The 24411-nt window shown below is 42.8% G+C and overlaps 4 protein-coding genes across 7 annotated transcripts in view; 2 read left to right on the top strand and 2 right to left on the bottom strand.

Moving 5' to 3' along the window:
- The window catches only part of si:ch211-145b13.6 (NAD(P)(+)--arginine ADP-ribosyltransferase 1), a 3250-nt gene extending 2712 nt beyond the window's left edge, over positions 1-538 (top strand). The window contains exon 4 of the mRNA XM_015943755.3: positions 1-538. This exon is cut by the window's left edge and continues 154 nt beyond it. The gene's annotated coding sequence lies outside the window, so the exon portion shown is untranslated.
- A 1727-nt stretch (positions 539-2265) lies between these two features.
- tacr3l (tachykinin receptor 3-like) lies at positions 2266-7938 on the bottom strand. 2 transcript variants are annotated; one of them, XM_015943754.3, is made up of 5 exons: positions 7465-7938; positions 5725-5913; positions 5448-5598; positions 2768-2964; positions 2266-2688 (listed from the first exon to the last, which is right to left on the bottom strand). In XM_015943754.3, the coding sequence occupies exons 1-5, from the start codon at positions 7830-7832 to the stop codon at positions 2466-2468; spliced, it is 1128 nt and encodes a 375-aa protein (XP_015799240.1). In that variant the 5' UTR covers positions 7833-7938; the 3' UTR covers positions 2266-2465. The 2 variants fall into 2 exon arrangements, with proteins under 2 accessions (XP_015799240.1, XP_054600816.1); XM_054744841.2 differs by lacking the exon at positions 2266-2688 and having other exon boundaries at positions 2764-2964.
- Positions 7939-13763: 5825 nt separating this feature from the next.
- Positions 13764-16658, top strand: LOC107375298 (N-acyl-aromatic-L-amino acid amidohydrolase (carboxylate-forming) B). Of its 2 annotated transcripts, XM_015943753.3 has the most exons (7): positions 13764-13966; positions 15158-15402; positions 15471-15663; positions 15749-15842; positions 15915-16022; positions 16176-16285; positions 16368-16658. In XM_015943753.3, the coding sequence occupies exons 2-7, from the start codon at positions 15167-15169 to the stop codon at positions 16560-16562; spliced, it is 936 nt and encodes a 311-aa protein (XP_015799239.1). In that variant the 5' UTR covers positions 13764-13966; positions 15158-15166; the 3' UTR covers positions 16563-16658. The 2 variants fall into 2 exon arrangements, with proteins under 2 accessions (XP_015799239.1, XP_070408698.1); XM_070552597.1 differs by lacking the exon at positions 13764-13966 and having other exon boundaries at positions 14936-15402.
- A 2619-nt stretch (positions 16659-19277) lies between these two features.
- On the bottom strand, positions 19278-24198 carry cldnd1b (claudin domain containing 1b). 2 transcript variants are annotated; one of them, XM_015943749.3, is made up of 6 exons: positions 24079-24198; positions 23274-23740; positions 22698-22772; positions 21789-21890; positions 21503-21640; positions 19278-19726 (listed from the first exon to the last, which is right to left on the bottom strand). In XM_015943749.3, exons 2-6 carry the CDS (start codon positions 23554-23556, stop codon positions 19506-19508), a joined length of 819 nt encoding a protein of 272 aa, XP_015799235.1. In that variant the 5' UTR covers positions 23557-23740; positions 24079-24198; the 3' UTR covers positions 19278-19505. The 2 variants fall into 2 exon arrangements, with proteins under 2 accessions (XP_015799235.1, XP_015799236.1); XM_015943750.3 differs by lacking the exon at positions 22698-22772.
- Between the last annotated feature and the right edge of the window lie 213 nt (positions 24199-24411).

Genomic DNA, 24411 nt, shown 5'->3' with positions numbered 1-24411 from the left:
CTGTTTTTTTTCCTGATTTATGTTAATATATCTTTTCACTATATTTGCGGGCCTCTAGAGATGTCAGGAAATGAGTAAACGCTAAAGTTGTTTTAGAAATGCTGATCCATGGTGATGATGATGCAGAGGGTGTTTTTTCCTCTTCTGATGACCAAACCAGTGGAAACCAGTGAGCAGCATTAAACTGAGATGACTAGATGTGGCCTTTGCAAACTGCAGAGGAAACAGATGAACTGAACATGTGAAAAGGGAACAAGCAGATGTCAACATACTAGAAGTTAGTTTGAGTCATTGGACAAGCTTTTCACCCATTTCACTTCCAGATCCATCTCAGGTTTAAAAGTAGCTTCTAAAGCTGCAAACTACACATCCCTGGTGTTGAAATCTTGTTCACAACCAGCCAGCGTGCAGGGATGAAACTCTCTTCTTTTTCTTTTGTTGTTTTAAATTCATGATGCATGAATCTTAGTTGTTGTTTATTAAAGAGAAAGTATGAAACTCTGCAGAATTACTGTAATAAAACTCATTTGCTTTTTTATTTCTATAATTTTTTCAGAACTTAATTATATATGTGTGTGTGTATTGGTGAAATTTTGGCGATACGATAAGGATCACCATACAGGGGAGACGATACAACATATCACGATATATTGCGTTACATTCAGTCAGACGATATTAGCAATTTTTTAGACTGAATTTTTTGTAGGAATATTGAATAAACAGTCCAAACTAGGGCTGGGCGATGTAACCTAAAATCAGTATCACGATATATTGAGAATTTCACCTTGATAACGATAAATGGGCGATAACTACAGGTATGCACAGAAACAAAAGTTGTCCACTAGATGGGGCTGTCACATGTATTACTAGAGTCACATTTTTACGTGACTCAAGGTGGTACAGCTTTTTAAAGGGATGTGAACGTTACAACCTACACATCTTTTCATTTCTTTATTATCAAATTTATTGACATGGGAAAAATGATCACGACAAGAGTCAGAAATTTCGATAACGATACATTTTCGATTTATTGCCCAGCCCTAGTCCAAACTGATACGTAACATTTTTAACGTGAGTTATCTGAACCACAACAGAGGGATTTATATTTCAGTGGTGGAAACAAAACACACATTGCTCACTGCTGCCAACTAGCGGTCTGTGTTTGAATTGCACCAAAAGAAAAGAAAATACACAAATATTTGCATGTATATTCTTCCAAAAATTTGATACGTGGATTTTGAATATCAATATAAAATCACTGGATAAAATATCACTATATATATATATATATATATATATATATATATATATACATATATATATATATATATATATATATATATATATTCATAATTTATTTTTGTCACAAACACTTTCCTGCTCCAGATCCGGTCGATAGTCCCAGTCTGACTCAACATTTTCCACATAATTTGAGTTTAAATCCAACAAACACAAATATGAGATTCACAGTCAGTTTCTTCAACTCAAGTTTCCAGGTTAAATAAAAATTTGTGTTTTTCTGAATCTGCACCAAAATACAAGCAGCCCAAAACCAAGAAAACTGTAAAAAAAAAACACAGTAAATGTCACAGAGATCAGCCAAAAGGTTAGTATACATTTAAAACATGGCACTAGAATCATAATTTAAAGCACTTCTAACTTCCAGTTGTAGTCAAAAGTTTTGTGAATGACAGAAATATTAAAACAATCACTGCTGAATTAATATTCATGTAGGTCTCAAAACCTTTGGCCACAGTTCAACATGGTCCTAAAGCACATAAGCCACAACCAGGTGTCACTTTTGCAGTTTTGAAGCTCACGACTGTTGGGACGCGTGTGCAACTGTTGGTATTTTTAAGACAGAGTGTGGTGCTGGTTGAAGGGGTCCAACTTTATAACTCACCCAAATGTCTTATTTTCTGACAGTAAAACATAGAAATATAACATGATATGTTCTTTAAAGAAACGATTCAGCTGCAGCTTTTTCAGAAAAATGATCGTAAACCAATGAAAGGCATCTGTTTCTGTCAAAATGACAAACAGAAATGTCTTTTCTTCTCACAGGTCATAAATCTACATGAATCAGTTCACACCTACATTCTCTACTTGGAGAATCTGTTTTGGGGCTGTTTTGTGCAAATCAGGTATTAAAATCCATCTAAAATGAACAACATGAGTTTATGAGTTTTTTAAATTCACATTAAACCAAACCACAACTTTTTACTTCCTTTCTTTTCAGAGCTTAAGGAGGTCTCATGGCCTCAGGAGCTTCAACATGCTCCTCTAGACAAACGGTTACTCCAGATGATTTCCTCTAAATTCCTTCTACAGCTTTTCTGCTTCCTGAGCAGTGTTGACTCACAGTCTGAAGGATAATGTTCTCTAAAACAATCGCCGTTCTGTCCAGATTTAGGAAAATTTAGAGAAAACTACAACAACTCATCATGTATCAGCTGAATTCATCTCTATCCATCTTTATCGTTCTGCTCCGAGTTCCCTTTGGACCTGTTTCCACGGGAACAGATGCTCTTGTTTTTGCTCAGGATGCTGGTGTCAACTCGAGTGAGGGTGCACATGCTGCTCTGGTGACACGGGCGAAGTCTGGTGTTTTGGAGCTCTAGCTCGTCGTAGCTCGACATCCGAACGAAGGGACACCATCGGAAAACCTGCTTGAAACCAGCCCTGAACCTGCAGCAGAGCCCACCCCCACAGATCCGTCAGTGATCGGTTGTTTTACAGAGCTCCTCCATGATGGATCAGAACCTACCTGCCATTGAGGCAGCAGTAGATGATGGGGTTGTACATGGTGGAGCTCATCGCCAGCCACAGAACCGACAGGTACACCTGCTGGATGTACTTCCACTTGACCAGACGCTTGTTGAGGCCCGTCAAAATGAAGTAGACGTGGTACGGCAGCCAGCAGAGGGCAAAGGTCACCACCACGATGATCATCATCTTTACCACCTGCAGAAGGAGCAACCTAATGTCTTTAAGGTTTCTAATGGCATCATCTGGGCATGTCCTGATGGACCCAGATTCATAAAAAACCAAAATGTTTATTCATTTCGCAGACGCTTTTTATCCAAAGCGACGCACAATTTTTTATTTTTTATAACCTATAGGGCATGTTGTGATCTGTGGAGGAAACCGGGGTACCCAGAGGAAACCCACGCATGCATGGGGAGAACACGCAACTCCACGCAGAAAGGCAAGTTTTGAACCTGTGACCTTCGTGCTGCGAGGCAACAGTGCTAACCACTGCACCACCATGCAGCCCAAAAATGTTGGAAAATTGTAACATAATGTTTTGTCTCCAATAGTTATGATGCGTCCAAAATGGCCCCTGCAATATCTGCTCAGTGGTGGGTGGTGGTGTACTCGCACCAGGGCTGAAGGACTTGTTTTTTCTTTGTATTGAGTGATGTCCAGTCAACTGACTGTTTCTTTTTGTACTGAAATAAGTAAATGCAGCTCAGAATACGCAGTAGACCACACAGAAGCATTCATTTCCTGAACATACATGCATCTTTTATCCAAAATATTCAAAAGGATGGCAAAAAGCAAAGAATTTGGAAAGATCTGGGTCAGTTTCTCTGGTTACCCCCTGGATTCTGGGGAAAAAAAAGAAGATCCATCCTTCCATTGACGGATTGTGGGGAGCTGGTGCCTAGCTCCAGCCGTCACGGGGTGAGAGGCAGAAGAAGAAGAAGAAGAAGAAAAAGAAGAAAAAGAAGAAGAAGAAGAAGAAGAAGAAGTATACGTTTCTTTAGGGGACACCTTGGACAAATCATCAATCCTTAACGCATTATTAAGCATTAATAAACAAATAGTCCCTTTATTAACATTACTTAGTGCATAATTATGCATTAATAAACTAAGGGTCCCTTTAATAATGTTATTTAGTGCATTATAAAGCATTAATAAACAAAGAGTCCCTTTATTAACGTTACTGTTATTGTTAACTATACAGTGTCCTGCTAGGACAACAGCAGGGGGGTCTGTTTAGTGATGCATTAAGCTGTTGTTATGATTTATTTAATAGTTTATTAATGCTTACTAATTCCCTAAGTAACGTTAATAAAGTGTTACCAAGTCATTTTTCTGATTCTTTCACTAGAAAGACTCAGCTCAAGGTTAGGGGGCAATGATGATGTTTCATGGACGTGTGCCGGCCCCTGGTGGTGCATTTGCCCCATGAGGGAACGGTTCGATGGAGACGGTGCTTAATGAGGGAGTAAGCTACTGGAATTTCATATAGTTTTGTGTCCATTTGTTTTATTTGGTTGAAAAACTGAATAAATAGTGATTATTTAAATAAATAAATCATATTTGTGACACAAAATGACTTCACAAGCTATTTATACTCATTATAATCAACTTGTATAAGTAAAAAGGACCTGAGTTGCTTTCTGAGTGAAGTTTGTCGTGAGCCTGTCAGCCGTTTCCCTTCATCCTCATCACAATTTCCAACCAGCAAGAGCAGAGCGGCTGTTGCACGACGGCAGGTAAAGGTCAGTGATGACGCACCAGACGCAGCAGGGTCAGAGCGAGGCGGATGAGGACAGAGTCGTCACGTTGTCACGACACAATACAGAGCAGCAGAATGCTAAGAGGAGCAGATCATCAGCAGATGCTCTTCAATAAAAACCAAAGGAGAGCGACCTCTTCGTATCGCCATACCCGATTCCGCTGGAGAACTTTCCTATTGCACCTGTCTCCCACCAGCGGTTCTTTTCATTTAACCCTCTCAGGCTCAAAATAAGTTTTGATAAAAGGACAAACTAAGTCCTTCAGGGGTACTTCTGAGTTAGAAAATGCTCATGAAATACGTACGTGGAGTGACCAGGTAGGCAGGTTTTAATGTTGCAAATCTGCAACGCCTGCCTCCAGAGGGTTAAAAGTACCGTACCATACCAAGTTTATTTGTATAAAACATTTAAACACGGCATGAGAGCCGAACAAAGTGCTGAAGTCTCTCGTTTTTATCCAGAGAACAAAAATGGCAGCCTAGGGGACCTCTGAATGAAGAAATGCTATAATGCGGGTTTTCTTTCATTCCAAAAACCTCCGGATCAGTGAAAAATTCCAGCTCCTGGTCCACGTGCGATGTCACCTGAATAATCTGAGACCCGTTCTGTAGTATTTTTGAATTTAATCATTGAACTTTGCTCTTTAATCCCATGAGCTGTCTCTAGATGCTCGTCATCCCAGCTGTGATGTCCCTAATCCTCATTCAGCCCAGGCGTCTCTGAGGTCTGCTGGATGGTGTCAAAGTGCTTTTCATCAAATATCTATGAGCTGCCTTTGCAATGGTCTAGAAAACTTCAGGAACTAAAGGGAAAGTCTCCACCCAGATGTTTGGAGATCCTCACAAAAGCTCTGAGTAACTACCAAAACCTTCATAATGCATTAATAATTATTATTTAAGTCCTTTTTAGTAAATTCACCTTCCGTTTAGCTGCGAGTTGTGCCTGATAATTTTCAGATGAGTCTCCAGGCACCTCGCTTCCCCACAGCGACACCCCTATGATGGTGTAGGTGACGCCCATCACTGCTAGAGGCAGAACGTAGACCAGGACCGTGACGATGATGTGATACCTGCACACAAGAAGAAAACGCATCGCCAAGGTGCGTCAGAGCTTCCAGAGACAGAAGGGGGGGGGGGGGGGGGGGTTAGTGAGCTGCAAAACAACCAGGTGGTGCTCGATGTCTGCAGGGCCTCACATGAACGGGTCGTCAGCCACGCGGGGCCAGGCCACGTAGCAGAAGGTCCTGCCTGGAAGTATCCGGGTGGTGGAGAAGTAGCAGAGAGGGAAGGCCAGGACCACGGCCAGACTCCAGATACAGAAGATGATGCCGATGGTGGCCTTTGCTGACAGACGAGGCTTCAGCGGATGGATGATGGCCATGTATCTGAAAGGTGCAGCCCACAAAAACAAACATGGAGGTTCTGCTGGGTTTGTAGCCTACAGATGGCATGTGCATGACTCAAAGCAAACTCTAGGTAAAATCGGGAAGATTCCCCCTGAGGTTGTTAATAACCAGGCTCTAGAGAGCTATAAATCTCCTTTAAGCCTCATGATGAGGCTTTTATTAGTAAAACCCACGAACGTCGGAGCTTTTAACAGCAGCTTTAACGTTTAAGAGCTGAGAAAAGGGAAAATGCACCTCCAGCAGACACAATTGTTGCCCCTCGTTCTAATTAGATTCAAATTAGCAGTCATAATTTGTTCAAAGCCTTGATCTGTCTGAGGAGGTCTCATCAGTGATGTATCCTGCATTACTTTCAAAACTCAATTATTTCTTTCCTGTTTAAATCCAGCAAGTGTGCACAAATCTACTTTCTCATAATCCAGCCATCCTCTTCCAATTATCTGGGTTTGGGTCGCGGGGGCAGCAGCCTAAGCAGAGATCCACAGACTTCCGTTTCCTCATTCACTTGGGTCAGCTCCTCCGCGGGAGTCCCAAGGCGTTCCAGGTCCAGCCGAGAGACATGATCCCTCCACCACGCCCTGTGTCTCCCTTTGGGTCTCCTTCCAGTTGAACGTGCCCGGAAAACCTCACCAGGGAGGTGTCCAGGAGGCATCCTGACCAGACACCTGAGCCACCTCAACTGGCTCCTCTCGACGTGAAGGAGCAGCAGGTCTACTCCGAGCCCCTCCTGAGTGACTGAGCTTCTCACCCTATCTCTGACGGAGAGCCCAGCCACGCTTGTATCTGTGATCGTATTCTTTCTGTCACCAAAGCTTGTGATCAGGGTAGGGGCGTAGATCGACCGGTAAATCGAGAGCTTTTCCTCCCGGCTCAGCTCTCTCTTCTCCACAACAGACCGGTACAACGCCCGCATCACTTCAGACGTGGCACCAACCAATCTCCCACTCCATCTATCAGTTTTTAATAATATGTTAATCAACTATTCTTCATAATAAAAGCTTGATACCAAACCAGATTTATAATAACCAAACGCACTTAATGATTTAAGTGGACAGATAGTCAAAAGCTGTTTCACAGACACAAATGTTGATGGCAGGATGAGCACTGCTGTGTAATATTATTATTATTATTATTATTATTATTATTATTATTATTATTATTATTATTATCATGCAAGTCTTTAGTCAAGTTACAAGACTGATTCAATGCAATCAGTGCAGCAATAAAAGCATCCAGAAAAGTGTTATTTTACAAAAATAAGCAGCAGATCATCGGATGGATCAGAAGAAAGGACTGTGATGATGTTGCATGTCCTTCTAAATATGATTGTCATCTTCTCTCTGAAGAAAATATCAAATATTTAAAAACGCTGAAGTTCACAACTCACTAGTGTTGAATCTGTTTTTGAGGCCAAAATCTGTCATGATTCATCAGAAATGCGACTTCCAGTCCGTGTCTTTGTCGATTCAAGTCAAATGGATTTTTTAAACAGGCTGTTGCCCAGAATTTTTATGCTATTGTGAGTCTTACCTGTCCAAGGCTATGGCCGTCATGGAGTAGATGCTGGCGAACACAGCAGTGACGGGGAAGAAGTTGTGAAACTTGCAGTAGACCTCTCCAAAGTACCACTCTCCGTGCGCCGCGTAGATGAAGTTGATGAGCGTGTTGAAGGCGGCCATGGACGCGTCGGAGAAAGCCAGATTCAGCAGGAAGTAGTTGGTGACGGTCCGCATCCGCTTTTGCGCCAGAATGATCCAGATCACGATCAGGTTGCCAAAAACCGCCACCGCCAGCACCGTGATGTAAGCCATGGACCAGAGCGCGATGCGCCACGCCGGCTGGACGAACTGGTTGGCCAGAACTCTGCTGGAGTTGGATCCATCCGGTCCAGGAGCCATTCTGTAAGGATCTGGGTCAGATTACTGCTGCTGTCAGAGGAGGAGAGAAGCCCTTCTGCTGCGCAGCGGCGTTAAGGAGACCGGAGTGGTCCTGACGCAAAGATCCATCTGTGGGCGTTTCCTGTAGATGACAAAACACAATTATTAAAGTGGTTCAAAGATGTGAGAGAAACGTACAATTTCAGATCTCTGAATTAGCAACAACTTTAAACGCTATAAACCAAACCTGATATCCAGCAGAAATGACCTCCAAGCATCATCATGCATTAGTTGTCCTGTAACTCTGTTTGGAGCTTTTATTCCACAGATGTCCAGCTGCTGTTCCCTGAATTGGAGGTCTGATCAGCCCAGTGTAACACCATTCTTCCCTCACTGTCAAAAAAGAAACAGCAAAGCCAAAATCAGGGTTTTATGAATGATTGTTATGTAAGCTTAATCCTCGGCCTACTGGATCTTGGAATATGTCTGGAGAGTCTGGATGAATAAAACCCTCAGAATTAAGGGATTTACTCTCATAAAACATTCATTTATTTAAATAAACCACCCATGTGTGAGCAGAGAAGACTGATCTACACTTCTCAAAAAATAAGACATCCCAGATCTGAATGAATTAAATGTTGTCATTAAACACGTTGTTCTTTACATCGTTGCATGTGCTCTCAACAAAATCACACATTACCAAATAAACCCATGGAGGTCTGGATCTGGAGTCACACTGCAGGCTGATTCAAGCTTGATGTCATGTCCTTAAAACAAGTCTAAATAAGGCTCATTAGTGCCTCCATGCTCCTATATGACCCCCCCCCCCCCCCCCCCACACACACACACACACACACACACACACAACTCCTGGTCATGGTCCTGATGAGGTGGCGTATGGTCTCCTGAGGGATCTCCTCCCGGGGCTGTACTGAAGCATCCACCATCTCCTGGACTGTCTGTGGTAAAGTTGGATGGAGAGAGACATCCAAGATGTTCTCGATTCGATTCAGGTCTGGGGAACGAGCTAGCCAGTCCATAGCATCAAGCCTTCGTCTTGCAGGAACTGCTGACACACTCCAGCCACACGAGGTCCAGCATTAAGAGGAACCCAGGGCCAACCGCGCCAGCCAATGGTCTCAAGGGGTCTGAGGATCTCATCTCGGTACCTAATGGCAGTCAGGCTAACTCTGGTGAGCACATGGAGGGCTGCGTGCCCACCCCACACCATTTCTGACCCACTGGCAAACTGGTCTTGCTTGAGGAGGCTGCGGGCAGCAGAACGTTATCCACCACCAGTATGAACCTGCTTTCATCTGTGAAGAACACAGGCCACCATGGCAGTGGCTCTGGCAGTGCTCCTCCTGTTCCCACTTGCACAAAAGAGCAGCCCTGCTGCTTGGTTGTTGCCCTCCTATGACCTCCTGCACGACTCCTGATGAACTGGCAAGTCTCCTGCTGCGCCTCCATGCACCGGACACACTGACAGACACAGCAAACCTTCTAGCCACAGCTCGCACAGATGTGCCATCCTGGATGAGCTGCTCTACCCGAGCCACCTGTGTGGGTTGTAGACTCTGTTTCATGCTACCACTAGAATGAAAGCACCACCAGCATTGAAAAGGGACTAAAACATCAGCAGAGGAACTGGGGAGGGGTCTGTGGTCACCACCTGCAGAACCGCTCCTTTGGAGAAGTCTTGCTAATTGCCAATAATTTCTACCTGTCTTCCATTCCATTAGCACAACAGCAGGTGGAACGGATTGTCAGTCAGTGTTGCTTCCTGAGTGGGCGGTTTGATTTCACAGACGTGTGACTGACTTGGATTCATGTTGTGTTGTTTCAGTTGATAACATTTTGTTGATTGAAGCCGAGTGTGTCGTTCCTGCTAACACCTTTTATATTATTGAATCCACAACAAGTAAACAGGTTTAAAATGATTAACTTCTTCCAGGTGACACAAATTAAACATCAAATTAAATCATTAACACAATTGTACAGAATATATGGGAATAAAACACGTTAACAGCTTAAAATCAATATATTAGTTAAGAATGAGTTACGACAAACCGTGTGTGTGTGTGTTGTGTGTGTGTGTGTGTGTGTGTGTGTGTGTGTGTGTGTGTGTGTGTGTGTGTGTGTGTGTGTGTGTGTGTGTGTGTGTGTGTGTGTGGCCATATGCTTCTAACTTTAAAGAGCAAGTCAACCCCTACCAGAGTCTAACTCCACTCCCACTTCATGTTTGAAAAATGCAACAAATGCTGTTGCCAGGCAGACCGAGAGGGCGGAGCTGCTAACAAATACACACACACACACAGGCTCACGACAGCATTGTGACATCATAATGTACCAGTTTACATCATAGCATACCTCTTAGCCAATAGCGGTGGCAGATTTAAATTAGAATACAGTGCAGAGTTTTTACCTGACAACGGCACAACACTGACAGTTTTAGGCAGAATATTTAAATTTTTAACTAAGATGCACTGAAGTGCCAAATTATTGACGACACGTGTCTGCAGCACGATTAGACACTCGTTTATTTAGTTTATCAGCAAAAAAAAAGTTTATTTGGGGGTGACTTGCTCTTTAACGTTGACCCGCTGAGTTCCTTTTTGTTGTTTCACTTCATTTCACATCAAGAGGAGCCAGTTGAGGTGGCTCGAGCATCTAGTTAGGATGCATCCTGGACGCCTCCTTGGTGAGGTTATCCAGGCACGTCCAACTGGGAGGAGACCCAAAAGAAGACCCAGGGCATGCAGGAAGGCCTGTGTTCCTCATTTGGTCAGGGAACGCCTTGAGATTCACCTGGAGGAGCTGGCCCAAGTGGCTGGGGAGGGGGAAGTCTAGGCCTCTCTGCTTAAGCCTGGGTCACACAGAAGACAGATGCGCTGTGTTACGTCATGCTTGCGCCATCGATTTAAAAAGAAGACATTACGGTTACTAATAGTGACGCGGGGAGCGCAACGCCGCATCCCAGAAACGCCGTTCCGCATGGAGGCGCTGAAGATAGGCAGCTGAAAATGGATGGATGTTTCACTTCAGCAGATGTTTGCTATCATCTCAAATTTTTACCCCTTTACCAAGTTCTAGACGTATGGTCATCTTTCCTCTGTCAGACGTTCACTTTTCAAACTTAAATGACAGAAGATGTACTCCTTCCTTAAAGACCATCAGAAGGTCAGATAATCTGTTTCCTCTCAGTGAGACCTCATTAACCAGAGACCTCCTCTTCTGGACCACTCCCTGTTTCAAATGTCACCATTCAATCCCCTTTTAAACACGCCCTGTCATCCACATTAAAAAGGTCAGTACCCATTAAAGTTAATGCTGATAGAATCACTGGCAGCATCTGCATTGATTCCTCGACCGTGTGTGAACAATCAGAGGAGGTTTTACCAAAAGGAGGGAGGCAGCATGGATGATGGGCATGTGGTTGTGTCAGGTGTTTCATCTGTGTAATAATTGTGATTCATGCAGGGCGAAGACAAGCAGAGATTAAGTCAATAAATCCCTGAAGGAAAACGCATAAATGTTAGTGAACCTAACGTGATCAAAGTTTGACCTGGATTCAGGATTCATTTTTCATTTCCATGTTAAAGGGAGGCTAGGCAGTTTGGACTTGCTTTTAGCACCCCCTAGTGTTCGTTTGTTGTACAAAAAACAAAACCTCCTCGCCGTGCGTTCGTCTTTTTTTACACCTTAATCTAACAGCTGAAACGTCTCCCCAGTCTTCATTAGAGTCTACAGGGGCGAGTCATCTCTAAATTAAACAAATCAGCTGTGTTCATGATCTAAAACATGCAGGAAACGTGCTGAAACCAGACTGCAGTGCCAGGTATGTCAGCTCAGCAGAGCGGACTGGCAACTCTGAAGTTGCAAGTGGACTATTCTGGCAAAAATACTTGCTCAAAAATATGAAAAATTTGCTAAGTATCCCTTTGTAGGGGTAACTATAGGATATATTAACATATTGGAGAAAATATAGGACGTCCAGACCCAAACTGACCGGAACCACAAGCAGCAGAATCAGGTGATGAAGCAGAGAGGTCCTCCCAGGGAGTGGGGACCACTGGCGAAACTCAGGAGAGGAGACGAGCACACACACACAGGGCACTTCAATGTAGACACACATAGATTGCATCTGATGTAAAACAACAAATAAAAGGAAGCCTAGCACCATGTGTACCTAAATGTGCAGTTTTTTGCTTTATTGGGGGTTTGGGGACTCAGAACCGGTCAGTATCTGGTGTGACCACCATTTGCCTCATACAGTGCAACACATCTTCTTCGCAACATTGCCATCAGCAAAGTGCTCATTCACACGACGCCACACACACTGTCTGCCATCTGCCCTGAACAATGCAAACCGAGATTCATCCGTGAAGAGAACACCTCTCCAACGTGCCAGACGCCATCGAATGTGAGCATTTGCCCACTCAAGTCTGTTACGGCGACGAGCTGGAGTCAGGTCAAGACCCCGATGAGGACGACGAGCATGCAGTTGAGCTTCCCTGAGACGGTTTCTGACAGTTTGTGCAGAAATTGTTTGGTTATGCAAACCAATTGTTTCAACAGCTGTCTGAGTGGCTGGTCTCAGACGATCTTGGAGGTGAACCTGCTGGATGTGGAGGTCCTGGGCTGGTGTGGTTACACGTCATCTGCTGTTGTGAGGCCGGTTGGATGCACTGCCATATTCTCTGAAACGCCTTTGGAGACGGCTTATGGTGGAGAAATGAACATTCAATGCACGAGCAACAGATCTGGTTGACATTCCTGCTGTCAGCGTGCCAATTGCACGCTCCCTCAATGCTTGTAGCATCTGTGGCATTTTGCTGTGAGACAAAACTGCACATTCCAGGGTGGCCTTTTATTGTGGGCAGTATAAGGTACACCTGTGCACTACTCATGATGTCGGATCAGCATCTTGATGTGGCACACCTGTGAGGTGGGACGGATTATCTCAGCAAAGCAGAAGTGCTCACTATCACACATTTAGACTGATTTGTGAACAGTGTTTGAGAGAAATGGTGATATTGTGTATCTGGAATGAATTTTAGATCTTTAAGTCCATCTCATGAAAAATCGGAGCAGGAACAAAGGTGTTGCGTTTATATTTTTGTTGAGTGTATGTAAGGGAAAATCACGCTTCTGAGCAAAAATGTTATCTAAAGAGAAGGGCAAAATCATCTGTAGCCCATAGCTGGTCAAATTCAAAATAAAGGAGATCATAATAGATATGTCATAAAGAAATCAGCTGTAATGAAATAATGCAGAAATATATTTAAAAGAAGTAATAAAATAAAGAAGAAACACTAGAATGTAAATCAGTGTTGATAGTAATAAAAGCTATATGTGAACGTACCACAGTAGGAATCAGGGATTAGTAGACAAAACTAATTTTTTGGACGTTACAACTTTAACATAAATCTCAGGATTTGGTGTCATTTTTGGCATAAAAGAGACATTTTGGTTTATTTTTGCCTGATGTAGCTTTCTATTGGACTGAAACAAAGTACACAGACCAATTATATAAAAACATTAATATAGGGACCCTTTGTTTATTAATTCTTAAAGAGATACGTTGCAACTTTTCATATTTTTAATTCTTTTCTTCAGCCAGCTTGTGCTAAAATGACCCTTTACAGGGTTAATGAAAGCACCACACATTTAAAGGAAAAAATGCACAAGAACAGATAGAATAATACATAAAAAGAACACTTTTCTGATCAAATTCTTCTTTTTTCATTTTCCTCTGATAAACATTTACTTTATTCTTCCTCCTGCTGCCTCCCAGTCAAACCACAGAAACCACATGGTGCTGCGAGTGACGCCTCCTGGAGCGGCAGATAAAAAACAAGACGGCGAGTTTGTGTTACGTCATAAACTGTTCCACTGTCTGAAATTTGATACACGCAAAGACGAAGAGAAGGGGCATGGAAACGAGGGTAAAACGACACAAGGAAGTAGGAATACAGAACGGGAGAAGTCCCTATTCCCTCCTGGTCGTTCCTGTCAGGGCGTGTGAGTGAATAACAGGTTTACGAGGCTGCAGCTGCTGGCAATTCCTGCTTGGGAGTTTCTGTTTATGACGACTTCCTCTAAGCTCAAAGGTTGCTCAGGTTTAGTAAACAGGACCGGATCCACACAGAGAAGTAAGACTCTCTGTTTATCTTCTAGTGGTTTTCTGATTATGTCCTTGCCGTGCACACGTTTTGACCTGCAGAGACTTTAACAGACGCTCAGATCACCATTCATACCCGTCTGCAGAAGAAGTTTTGTGAACGTGTTGACCACATCTAGATAGCAAAATAAAAATAATGAACAAAACATGTTAAATTTAGTGATATGTTCTTGATAAACTTGTGAAATGCTGACCCAGCTCCTCACAGGACGCCAAACGGTTCCCCTATTGGGCCTTCGCAGCAGATGTGCCGTTTGAGCCTCCATAGTTTTTATTGTTGATCCTGAGTCGGGGAGCAGAAAGCTGTTCTGAAACAGTTTCACAACAATCAGGCTTAAAACTCAAATCTTGAGATCTCCTAAATACTTTACACCAATAGATAATGTCCAGATAATAAAGAATCCCTGGAAAATGATCCTCTTAGACAAAGGAGACTTTAGAGAGATTTGGAAACAATAACAGAGGCTCTGCCACTTTTGTTTGTGAGAAATCTGCAGCGTTCTGTTACTCATCTGTGTCCGCTCACCACAGATAGGTGACCTGTTGATAGCACATGACCTCAAACAAGGCAATCAAAGCAATCCAGGTGACGACAAGTCGTAAAAATAAACGCACATATTGTTTAATGCAATTTAAGCTGCTTTTTTTTATATTTATACAACAAAAACAGGCTTTTCTAGATGATTTGGTCAGTAGAATAAGAGGTTTGAAACATGTGACCTGCAGAACACTTGAAGGTTATCAAAGAGTTCACATAGAGATCGTTTCAATTGATTTTAGTGCAGGAAAAATCAGTTACTGTGACAGTATTTCAATTGTGAATTTAGCACCCAAAAGACATTTTACTACATGCTAATTGTCTTGCCTTCCGACTGAAACTCTCCTCTGAGGACCGAACTCATGCATAAAGGTGGAGCCGGTTAGAAAACTTTCCAGCAAAGATAAAATAAACATTTACTCGGTCAGTAGAGTCAGTTTACCTGTGTGGGAACCATTTGCATACAGCCGTGCTCCAAAGGCTTGCTTTTCAGCTAAGAGAGTGTGTTAAAGAGTCAGTTACTTATTTCCTCATTTCATTAACTCACGCCTGGACTTCAGCCCATCTCAGCCCGGTTTTGTGTCAGACACAAACCCGTCGAGTTCAGAGCTTTGCTGCTTTCAGGTGAAGGAGATGCAGAAGATGGAGCTCGAGTCTTTCTCACCGGTGTCCACCGTTGCTGTTTGTGGTGGGACACACGGAAATGAGCTGACGGGGGTTTACGTTGTGAGAGAAATGCAGAAGCAGAAGGTGGAAAAGGTGGGATTGACTTCAGTAGATGTTGTTCTGACAAATCCGCGGGCCGTTGCCCTCGGTCGAAGATACGCCGAGATGGATCTCAACCGCTGTTTCAGTGACGCCCACCTGAGGTAGGAAATAAGGAAGTGGTCCCAGAAGTAGAAAGAAGTGAAAGCAAACATGCTCTCTGGTTCTGCAGTTCCCCTCTGACAGAGTCAAGTGTGTATGAGGTGAGGCGAGCTCAAGAGCTGAATGCTCAGCTGGGACCCAAAGGAAGTGAGGCGGCGGTAGATCTACTCATAGACCTGCACAACACAACCGCCAACATGGGCGTGTGCCTCCTCTTCTACTCCATAGACTGGCTCACCCTGCACATCTACAGGTACATAAAGGTACCAAGACCCTCCACACACATCTTTATTATATAATCTGGCCTCTAAGTATAATGAAAACCATTTGAACTCATTTGATTTTCAGAACAAAATGTCTCCTTTGCCCGTAAGAGCAATTGATGTGGGCGTTCCAATTTCTGATGCTTACTCCCTGGAAGCAGTGGGAAAGCATGGATTCGGTAACTGTGGGTCTGTGGAAGGTTGTTTTTCTCCTGGATGTTTGTACTAATGACAGAATTTTTTTTTTACAGCGATAGAAGTTGGCCCTCAGCCCAACGGCGTCCTCAGGGCTGACATCTTCAACATGATGAAGAAAACGGTGGACCTCACAATGGACTGGATCCAGGAGTTTAACTCTGGTAAGACGACAGCACGCGCCAGCTCCTGAATGCACAAGTTATCCAACGTTTTTGTTTTATAGTGTTTGAATAAAATTACTTCCTCTGACAAAAGGTTAGAGATCAGGGTTTAACTGACATCTGATTCCAGCATCATGTCTTCTCCATCTCCAGGATGCACTTTTGAAGCAGGCGAGGTGGAAGTGTTCACTGTGGTAAAAAGTGTGGACTACCCAAGGGACCAGACTGGTGAAATCACCGCTACTATACACCCTGAGCTGCAGGTATAGGATCACACAGGAACCTGTTCACCAACAAAGTAACTATAGCAACCAAAGAGTAAATCATTTGCACATCGTTTTTCAGGATAATGATTTTAAGCTCTTGCGCCGCGGGGATCCAGTGTTCCTGTCGTTTACCGGAGAGACGGTGGAGCACGAGGGAGACGAGCTCCACCCGTTCTTTGTGAATGAATGTGCCTACTATGAGAAGAAGATTGCTTTCCACTTGGGTCAGAAGACAACTTTCCAACTGCCTCCTGTTTGCATGAAGAAGAACTGAGAGAGGACCAAGAGCTTCCTCACTTAAAAGCAATGAGAGAAACTGGAAACATGACTACCTCTGTTAAATGGGATTAAAGATTATCTGTAACACTTACTGTGCTTGGATTAATTTCATTCTCAGGGCTTTTAGCTAAAGGTGTACTGAAGAACTGTGAATGTTTTGGTTAAAACAGCAAACCAGTTTTTTCCCTTTTAGGAACTATGTAGGATTAAAACATCTATACCAGTGACAGTCTCACTCTGCTGTGATTTAATGTAGGCAATACGTCTATTTCTTTTGCTAATCCTGGCCCCCATCCCACGGAGCCCCATCCAATTTGAATTGAGCTCCATTTGGCATCAGCCAATAGCATTGGACATCCACTTACAGATCAATCACAGCGTGTGCACGAGCGTTTGAGGACGTACCTAGGCAGACGCAGAGCTGGCGACATTTTTTATGGACATTAAATCCAATCCCAATATTCACACTGCACCCTACAGTCTTCCTGAAGTGCACTAGGAGGAAGCTAGGCTTCGAGTGTGTAGTAAATAAGTGTGCATTAATTGTCAAATGCCAAACACATAACAGGATGCCTGCCGGTTGTTGTGGTGCTACTTTAAAAATTAAAACTTTATTAACAACTTTCAAAGAAACAATTTACAAAATTGACATTCATTGCTGTCCATATTGAATCTTAGTCTAAAACATTCAGAGCATGAATAATTATTGGCTTTAAATTAACTTTAAAAGACATATTTACAGAAAAGGCACGTGAGCCTTTGCTCCACCTTCTTCTCAAAATTCCCATGCAGCAATGGATTGTGGATGATACCCTTCACCGAAGTCTGCATCGATGTGGACTTGGGCAAAGTGTGGATCAAGTGAGGGTCATAGTGAGAATCAGGACACCCTACGCATCCCTGGACAAGAACAGGGCATTGAAGGGCGTAAGTGTGGAAGTGTTGGGATTGGATTGAAGTCTTTGTTATTCTCTGTTAATTATTGGCAAGCTGGTGATGCATGTTCATGAACAAGGGGCGTTGCTTCCAGCTGTTATCAGGAAGTAGAGCTTAAGGTGCAGTACATGTTTCCGCCTATAGATGGTGCCCTCTGACAAAAACTCTCAAATTTCTTCTTTAATATTTGAACAAAATTCTGAGATGTGTCCAAATAAAACATTCTGGGAAGAGGTGAGGACATCATCAATTCCTTATGATTGACAGCTTCTTCTATTTAGCGTTTTTAAATCTACAGCATAGATTTCCAAGACGACCAAAGATAATCAAGATTTTTTAAAAGTAAAAACAAATAAACAAATTTTATTTTTCATTTGCACAGCTCATACATGTGTGTCTGTCTTCTCAAACCCCTGCAAGTCGTGGGAGTTTTCCTCTCCACTGTCGCTACATGCTTGATTAGTATGAGGATTGCTGTAAAGACTAACTTGATGCAGTCTGCTGGGTTGAACTGAAATCAATTGGAATATTGACTTTGTGAAGTGCCTTGAGACGATTCTGTGATTTGGTGCAATATAGATAAACTGAATTATATAATCCCAGAATAAGCATATTGGAAAATCTCTGATCGTTGAAATCCTCTAGCCTGCTGGGGGGTGCTGAATATCTCTTTGTTCGTTAGTTTTTAACGATTTCAAGAAAAATAAAACAATCAATCCCAAAGAACTAAAAGTGTACAAAAAAATTTCTTCATAAATGTAAAATTACATGAAATCTTTGTATCACCATCAGAATCACAACTAGATTAATGCTGCAGGTATAAATGTACAAAAACATGTTTTAAGATCTTACTTATAATATTTAAATAAAAGTGACACAAAACACTATTAAAAGTTGGCAAATGTCTGATTTAATAATACAGAACAAGTACAAACAATGTGCTTCAGAACACCTAAAACTTTTACAAAGGCATAGAATTCATATCAGACATGGAAGCAGACACCGTGGTGTACACACTTGTACTTGTGTTAACCAGCCAAGAGCTAGAAACTAAAAAAGTCACAAGTGATTCGCACCAAGACAAACTCTCTTTCTGGAGAATAATTTTCTTTATAAAGTTTTATTTTATTCCCCATTGGTCTTGACTCCGAACCATAATCCATCCTTTCTGAAGGATCGCAGCGCTCGGGTTTAACTTCACTGCTAAAGCATCATTATTGCTAAACTTTTGAAGATTTTATTGCTGCTGCTAATTTAAATGACGGTAATAACGCTGTGGTCAAGCAGCCATTCGTTCCTAAGCCAACAAAAACGGAGTTCTACACGATTCGAGTTAAAAGGTTAAAAAGTGTTAAAACGGCAGTGGTTTAGTTTAAAAGGAGCTGGTCTCCCCGAGTGACATCAAGTCAATTAAACTGAATAATCCTAATTAATTGCATTTTAAACACACAGTTGGCGTATTAACCCCAGTGACAATGGAAGGTGAGTGGTTCCGTTCTCAGTGAGTGACATTTGGTGACATTTAACGGTGACATACCACACAGGCTCAAACCCACAATTACCACAGATGGAAAGGTCATCTCGAAAAAGACGTGCAAAGGCTTGATATTTAAAATTGTGCAGAAACAAGACAACAAAACACTAAAATGAAGGCATGTTTGATATTCTAGTCACACGGAAATAGCTACCTAGACCTGGTCCAGGTCTGAAAGTCTTTATAGTGCAGGTTTAGCATCTTGAGCTGAATTAAGGAGGATGTGGTGAGCAGCTTAGAAGCTTTGGCAACAAAACAACAAGAGCACAAAAGATAATCTCACACCAAAACATCTGGAAGCATGCAAAGAAACCTAAAGAGGAGGAGGAAGCTTCTGCATGTGACGCAGGTCAGCGACACCCTGTGATTGTTTCATTGTGCATTCTGCTTTTCACCGACCGGCTCCACAAGCGGTTATCGGGAAGATCTGGGACCTGTTGGTTGTTTAAAGTATGCTACTGCTCACGTTTACGCTACCCTGTACGCCACCATGCGGGTGTAGCTCTTGCGGTGACTTTTGGCTGCCCAGAGGAACAGAGCAGCTGCCATCATCTGCAGAGGGAAGGAGATGAGGGCGAGGTAGAGCGACCAGCCCATGGAGCCATCCACCCCGCTTGGGGGTTCGTGATTGTGATGCAGCAAATCCACACCAGCTCGGAAACAGCAGACGGTGCCAAGAGAGCACAGACCTGATGGGAGAACAGGAAGTGGGAGGAGTTATAGCTCTCATGTAAAGCAGCAGCGTTGGTCCGACAGCCAATGACGACTTTACGCAAACAACATAAGTGTGGTTCTAAAGCCAAACACAGAAACCAGAGAGGCCGTAAACATTTCAAAGCAGAGTTTAAACTCAAAACGCTCCAACATCACTGGAACATTTCACCCATTTCTGGGACATTTAAAGATTCAGACGAATCTGGAAATAACAAGCAGAGTGCATCTAACATCAGGGCTTCCATCTACGCCATCATGTGATCGATTTTTACAGCGCTCCTTACTGACCCAGGATCTGTCGTGACACATTCGGGGTTCCTCCAGGATCTACAAGTCTTATGCTGCAGAGGGTTAGGAGAGCCTAATGACTGACCTGACGGAGCAGCACATCTGGTTGATTTACTGCTTTGGTTGGTTTTACAGCACCGTTGGCGAGTGTGAGACACAGAAGCTAACTCACACGCTTCCTGCAACAGCGGAAAATTACTTCCCGTAAAAACATTATGTAGTCTTGAGAGGTCAACTTCTATTCTACATAAATCCTTGGATTTTATTTTCTGATTCACTAAGCATGAGAACCGTCTCAGCGTTTGGTGTTGGGGCATGTTTTTGTGAGTAAAAAACAACCAGACAGCCCAGAAACCCCTCTAGAGCAGCGGTTCCCAGAGATGTGGTCCAGACCCCACTGTGGGTCACCAGGAACTGCACAAGGGGTCTTGATTTAGAGAAATCACAAAAGAAAACTGAAAAACACTCGTTGAAGCTACATTTTTAACATTATGGTTACAAAAACTCAATTAAATTGAATTGTTTTGCTTTTTAACCAGAGCTGCCTGGGGTCACATGATTGGACAATACCGTATTGGCCCGATTATAAGACGAACACTCTTTCTAAGACTAATCTTCAGGAAAAAAAATCACTTTTTAAATAAACTATTTGTATTGAAAATTTGAGAACAAATACTGATTAAAAATACTGTTTTAACGCAAACTATCAGAACTTTGCTGACATGTGAAATCAAAAGTTTTATTCAGACGCCCTCTGCCTCGCTGTACTCTCATTCTCACTCATGCTGCTGCGGTCCTGGTGGACCATCAGATCGCTTCACCTGCCGACTCCTCCCAGAACGTCATCCTCACTGCCATCCAAGGCATCCATGCATGCTATGCTTGACGCCTCTGCTGAAATGACTACAGTCATCTTAAAATTTGCATAACTCTACCTTATAGCTTGTTAACTTGCCCCACTTTCGGTCCACTCTGCCCCAGACTATTTTTTTCTCCTGTTAAGAACACACGACCTGGCGCCCTCTGCTGTTACGGGCGTGTAATGGTTAGACCCCGATTATAAGACATTTTAAAATTATTTTAGATGAAAGAAACCTCGTCTTATATTCGGGTCAACACGGTAGCCATTTTGTGGGTCTGAAGATGGAACATTTGAGAACCACTGCTCTAGGGGCCCTGCCTCAGTAAACAATGCAGAGAAAACTGCATGCATGTTTGTTATGGTAACATGCATGCATGCATGCAGATGTATGATGTCATCATCTTTACAAATATTACTGCACATTGTGAATATTGTGCTTGATTTGAAGAAACTTGTGATTCAAATTGAAATCATGATTCAATCTTTCCTTAAAGCCCTATCTCACATCCCACATCTGTAAACAGACCGATAGAAACAACACTAGTTTGTTTATTATGGTCTGTGGTGCGCGGTTAGAAAAATGAATGCTTTTTTTCCTCACCTGCAAGAAAATGGAGTACTCCCACAACCAAAGTGGGCGTAAAGCTGCGGCACAGGCAGGCGCACACGCCAACGAGCCCGCTGAGAAACACCAGAGCCAGGGACACCAGGGGCAAGAGGAACTGGCACCTCCACAGGTCTGGATCACAGATAACAAAGATGAGCAGCTGAACTTTTACACCATCAAGCGCATGACTGTGTTTAAGTGTTCCAACAACAAGAACCAGTTCAAAAGTTATTGGAATTAGGATAGCATCTCCGGAGAGGAGCGGTGACGCGACACTCACAGGTTCTCAGCAGATCTTCGGGGCTGTCCTCCTGGTATTTATACTTTTGTTTGAACTGCTGAGGAAGAGTGAAGCTCACGCAGTGGGTCTCCATCTTTGGGTCTGAAGGGAAACAACACAGATCCTTGGTGTGTGAAAAGTGGTTTGATACAGCTCCAGGCTTCCTCATGAGAAACAGTGCCGTCTCACACACAAACCAGCACCAAACAATCAGCACTGTGACTACCACCTTAACACAAACCACCATCGGTAGATGAGCTTCATCACCCCCATCCAATTGCACCATGACATGGATCACTTGCCTTGTTTATAGTACTATAGGCATTACAAATAGTCAACACTCAGTTTTAATTGGACAAAAGAAAAGGAATCTTGATAAACGATGAGACCAGGTGAACAGGAGGCTCCTGATATTCTCCAGTGAGTCTTTCATCCTGCAGGAAGACCAACTTATCTTTCTTGGTATGGAACTGGTCTTGCAGCTCTTGTTTATTCATTTGTACGGTAGACGGTAAGACGTCAATAACTGGTTAAAGAAATGTTGGAAAACGTAGATGTAGATGGGATGTGAACTTTTTTGAAAGGAAACTGAGAAACATCTTTAGCCAGAGAATTTCTTAAAGGATCCACATCATCAGTGGAGAAAATGGTGTTTGATTCCGTTTCCTGGGTAGCAAATCTGTAGGATATAATCTGGATCACTCTCTTAGTGTAGACTCTTTGTAACAAACCATTTCTATTTGCTTATGGAAATCAAAGTGCCATCTAAATCTCCAGAGTTTTGATCAACATTAGTTAGCTAAAATGATTAGCCTGTAAAGCAAAAGGTAAAGGATGAAGAGTAATAAGTTTAATGTCTTGATCAAGGCAAACAAACCAGCAGCTTCGCTGAGGTTTACGGTAAACTACCTGGACATCCACTTAGATGAGTGCACTCTGAGGGCTGTGTTCTGTCGTTACTGTCATTGCCTGGATGAAGACCATCTGTTGATTAAGAAACTCATTAAAATCTTTAATCAGCTTCATAGAAGCTTAATTTATCACTTAAATGTTTTTAAATACAGTAACAAATGTTACATTTTAGCAGATTTTTTATCAAAAAGTAGAGGTGGACGTTAGGCTGTGAGCTCAGATTTGGTCGTGTTAGGACGGCTGAAGCAGCAATACACCTCCAGGGCGTCCACCCTGTCTTCACAATGAAGAAGGTGGCGGCTTCAGCAGAACCTGATGGAACCCTGAACAGGTTGGACTGTCTGATCAGATGTGTTGAAGCAGTAAACTTAAACATGATGGTTGGTAACCCTGAAGGACCAGGATTGGACTAACCTGTTTTCAGCAGAGAATTATTCCTGGCAGTTTTACATGTCTTCACCAAGTTTTTATTTTTATTTTAATTAAAAATAAATCTAAACACTCATTCATAGTTAACCTTAAACCAAGTACTGGGAGTCTCCTCTGAGTATACCATTTAATGCAGACTAATACCTGGCTCTTTGTACCAGTGAGACCAGCTGGGCACCTGGATGCACCTCCACCACAATCCCAGAGTTCCGTTCAGGCGGAACATTGTGTCACTGTAGTTCTTCTCCTCGAAATCTCCGCTGATGAAATCCTCTTTGAGCGTCGACAGGTTGATGGCCTGTTTGAGGGGCGGGCTGCTGTACTGGAACCAGTGCTGAGTTCCCACAGCCACGGACAGGTAGACCGTGGCCATCAGGCTCAGCACTGAGCCGATGACCAGCGCTGTGGCATACCGATTATCCACCATAGTGGTCTGGATGAAGACCTCACTTCTCTTACACAAATATAGCTTTACGTTCCGATATTCCAAACAGCCTGGGTTGTGTTGTTAGAAATGTGTCCGCTTGTGGTTTAGGCACCAAATCATGCTGACGGTATCCGGGCTCCGTCAGCGTTGTTCTGTCATGATGAAGCAGCACGGCCCAAACAGTCTGAAACAAAACCAACATACACACAGGTTAGCTTAGCCACGCGTCTCCAGCTAAAATCAAACTGTTTACTATGTGTGACTAGCCTGGCAAGGCAGACTATATATTCACAAACTTTGCAAAGCAAGAATTTGGTCTAGTTCACAAGTAGTCACTAGTGTGACGTTTATCCATTACGTTTATGCTAGGTAAAGCCTAGATAGCTAGCTAGCATGGCTAGCTGATGGCAATCATAGTCGCGTAAAGTAGCATCATTCTCGATGTTTCACTAACAAATGAACTCTAGACGCTTTAGTCACATTTTAAACACTTAATAGAAAGAAAAGCATCTGAATAATAACCTTATCTTCTCTGAGAATTGAACTTTCCAAAGACCATCGTCTTCTTTTCTTAAGTGTGATTGGCTGGCGGTCCAGCAATTTCTCTTCTGTGGTTTCTTTTTGCGTCTGACAAGCAGCTCCTTAAACAATCATCGCCCCCTGCTGGATTGAGAAATGAACAGCAGATGGGAAATACAACTGGTATCTTTTAGTAATTTTTCTCTTCTTTTTTTCTTTTCTTTTCTTCATGCTAACAATGTATCAGATTATGGAAGCCCATTCCCGCCACTCAGATTAAAAAAAATTAATTATTATCTCATAATTATGACTTAGCTATCTCATAATCATGAGATA

Source organism: Nothobranchius furzeri, chromosome 6, assembly GCF_043380555.1.
Source record: "Nothobranchius furzeri strain GRZ-AD chromosome 6, NfurGRZ-RIMD1, whole genome shotgun sequence".
Classification (NCBI taxonomy): Eukaryota; Metazoa; Chordata; class Actinopteri; order Cyprinodontiformes; family Nothobranchiidae; genus Nothobranchius; species Nothobranchius furzeri.
This window is presented reverse-complemented; position numbering and strand designations above follow the sequence as displayed.

What these genes read in the sequence shown, in the direction of transcription:
- tacr3l (XM_015943754.3), bottom strand. Translation starts at nt 7,832, where the DNA reads ATGGCTCCTGGACCGGATGGATCCAACTCCAGCAGAGTTCTGGCCAAC. An exon ending in GTGGCTGACGACCCGTTCAT is followed by an intron (nt 5,599 to 5,724) that starts GTGAGGCCCTGC and finishes TCTTGTGTGCAG; the next exon opens with GTATCACATCATCGTCACGG. An exon ending in TACTGCTGCCTCAATGGCAG is followed by an intron (nt 2,689 to 2,767) that starts GTAGGTTCTGAT and finishes GCTCTGCTGCAG; the next exon opens with GTTCAGGGCTGGTTTCAAGC.
- LOC107375298 (XM_015943753.3), top strand. Translation starts at nt 15,167, where the DNA reads ATGCAGAAGATGGAGCTCGAGTCTTTCTCACCGGTGTCCACCGTTGCT. An exon ending in AGTGGGAAAGCATGGATTCG is followed by an intron (nt 15,843 to 15,914) that starts GTAACTGTGGGT and finishes TTTTTTTTACAG; the next exon opens with CGATAGAAGTTGGCCCTCAG. An exon ending in GATCCAGGAGTTTAACTCTG is followed by an intron (nt 16,023 to 16,175) that starts GTAAGACGACAG and finishes CTCCATCTCCAG; the next exon opens with GATGCACTTTTGAAGCAGGC.
- cldnd1b (XM_015943749.3), bottom strand. Translation starts at nt 23,556, where the DNA reads ATGGTGGATAATCGGTATGCCACAGCGCTGGTCATCGGCTCAGTGCTG. An exon ending in TCATCTAAGTGGATGTCCAG is followed by an intron (nt 21,891 to 22,697) that starts GTAGTTTACCGT and finishes GTTTCCCTTCAG; the next exon opens with ACCCAAAGATGGAGACCCAC. An exon ending in AGTACTCCATTTTCTTGCAG is followed by an intron (nt 19,727 to 21,502) that starts GTGAGGAAAAAA and finishes TTCTCCCATCAG; the next exon opens with GTCTGTGCTCTCTTGGCACC.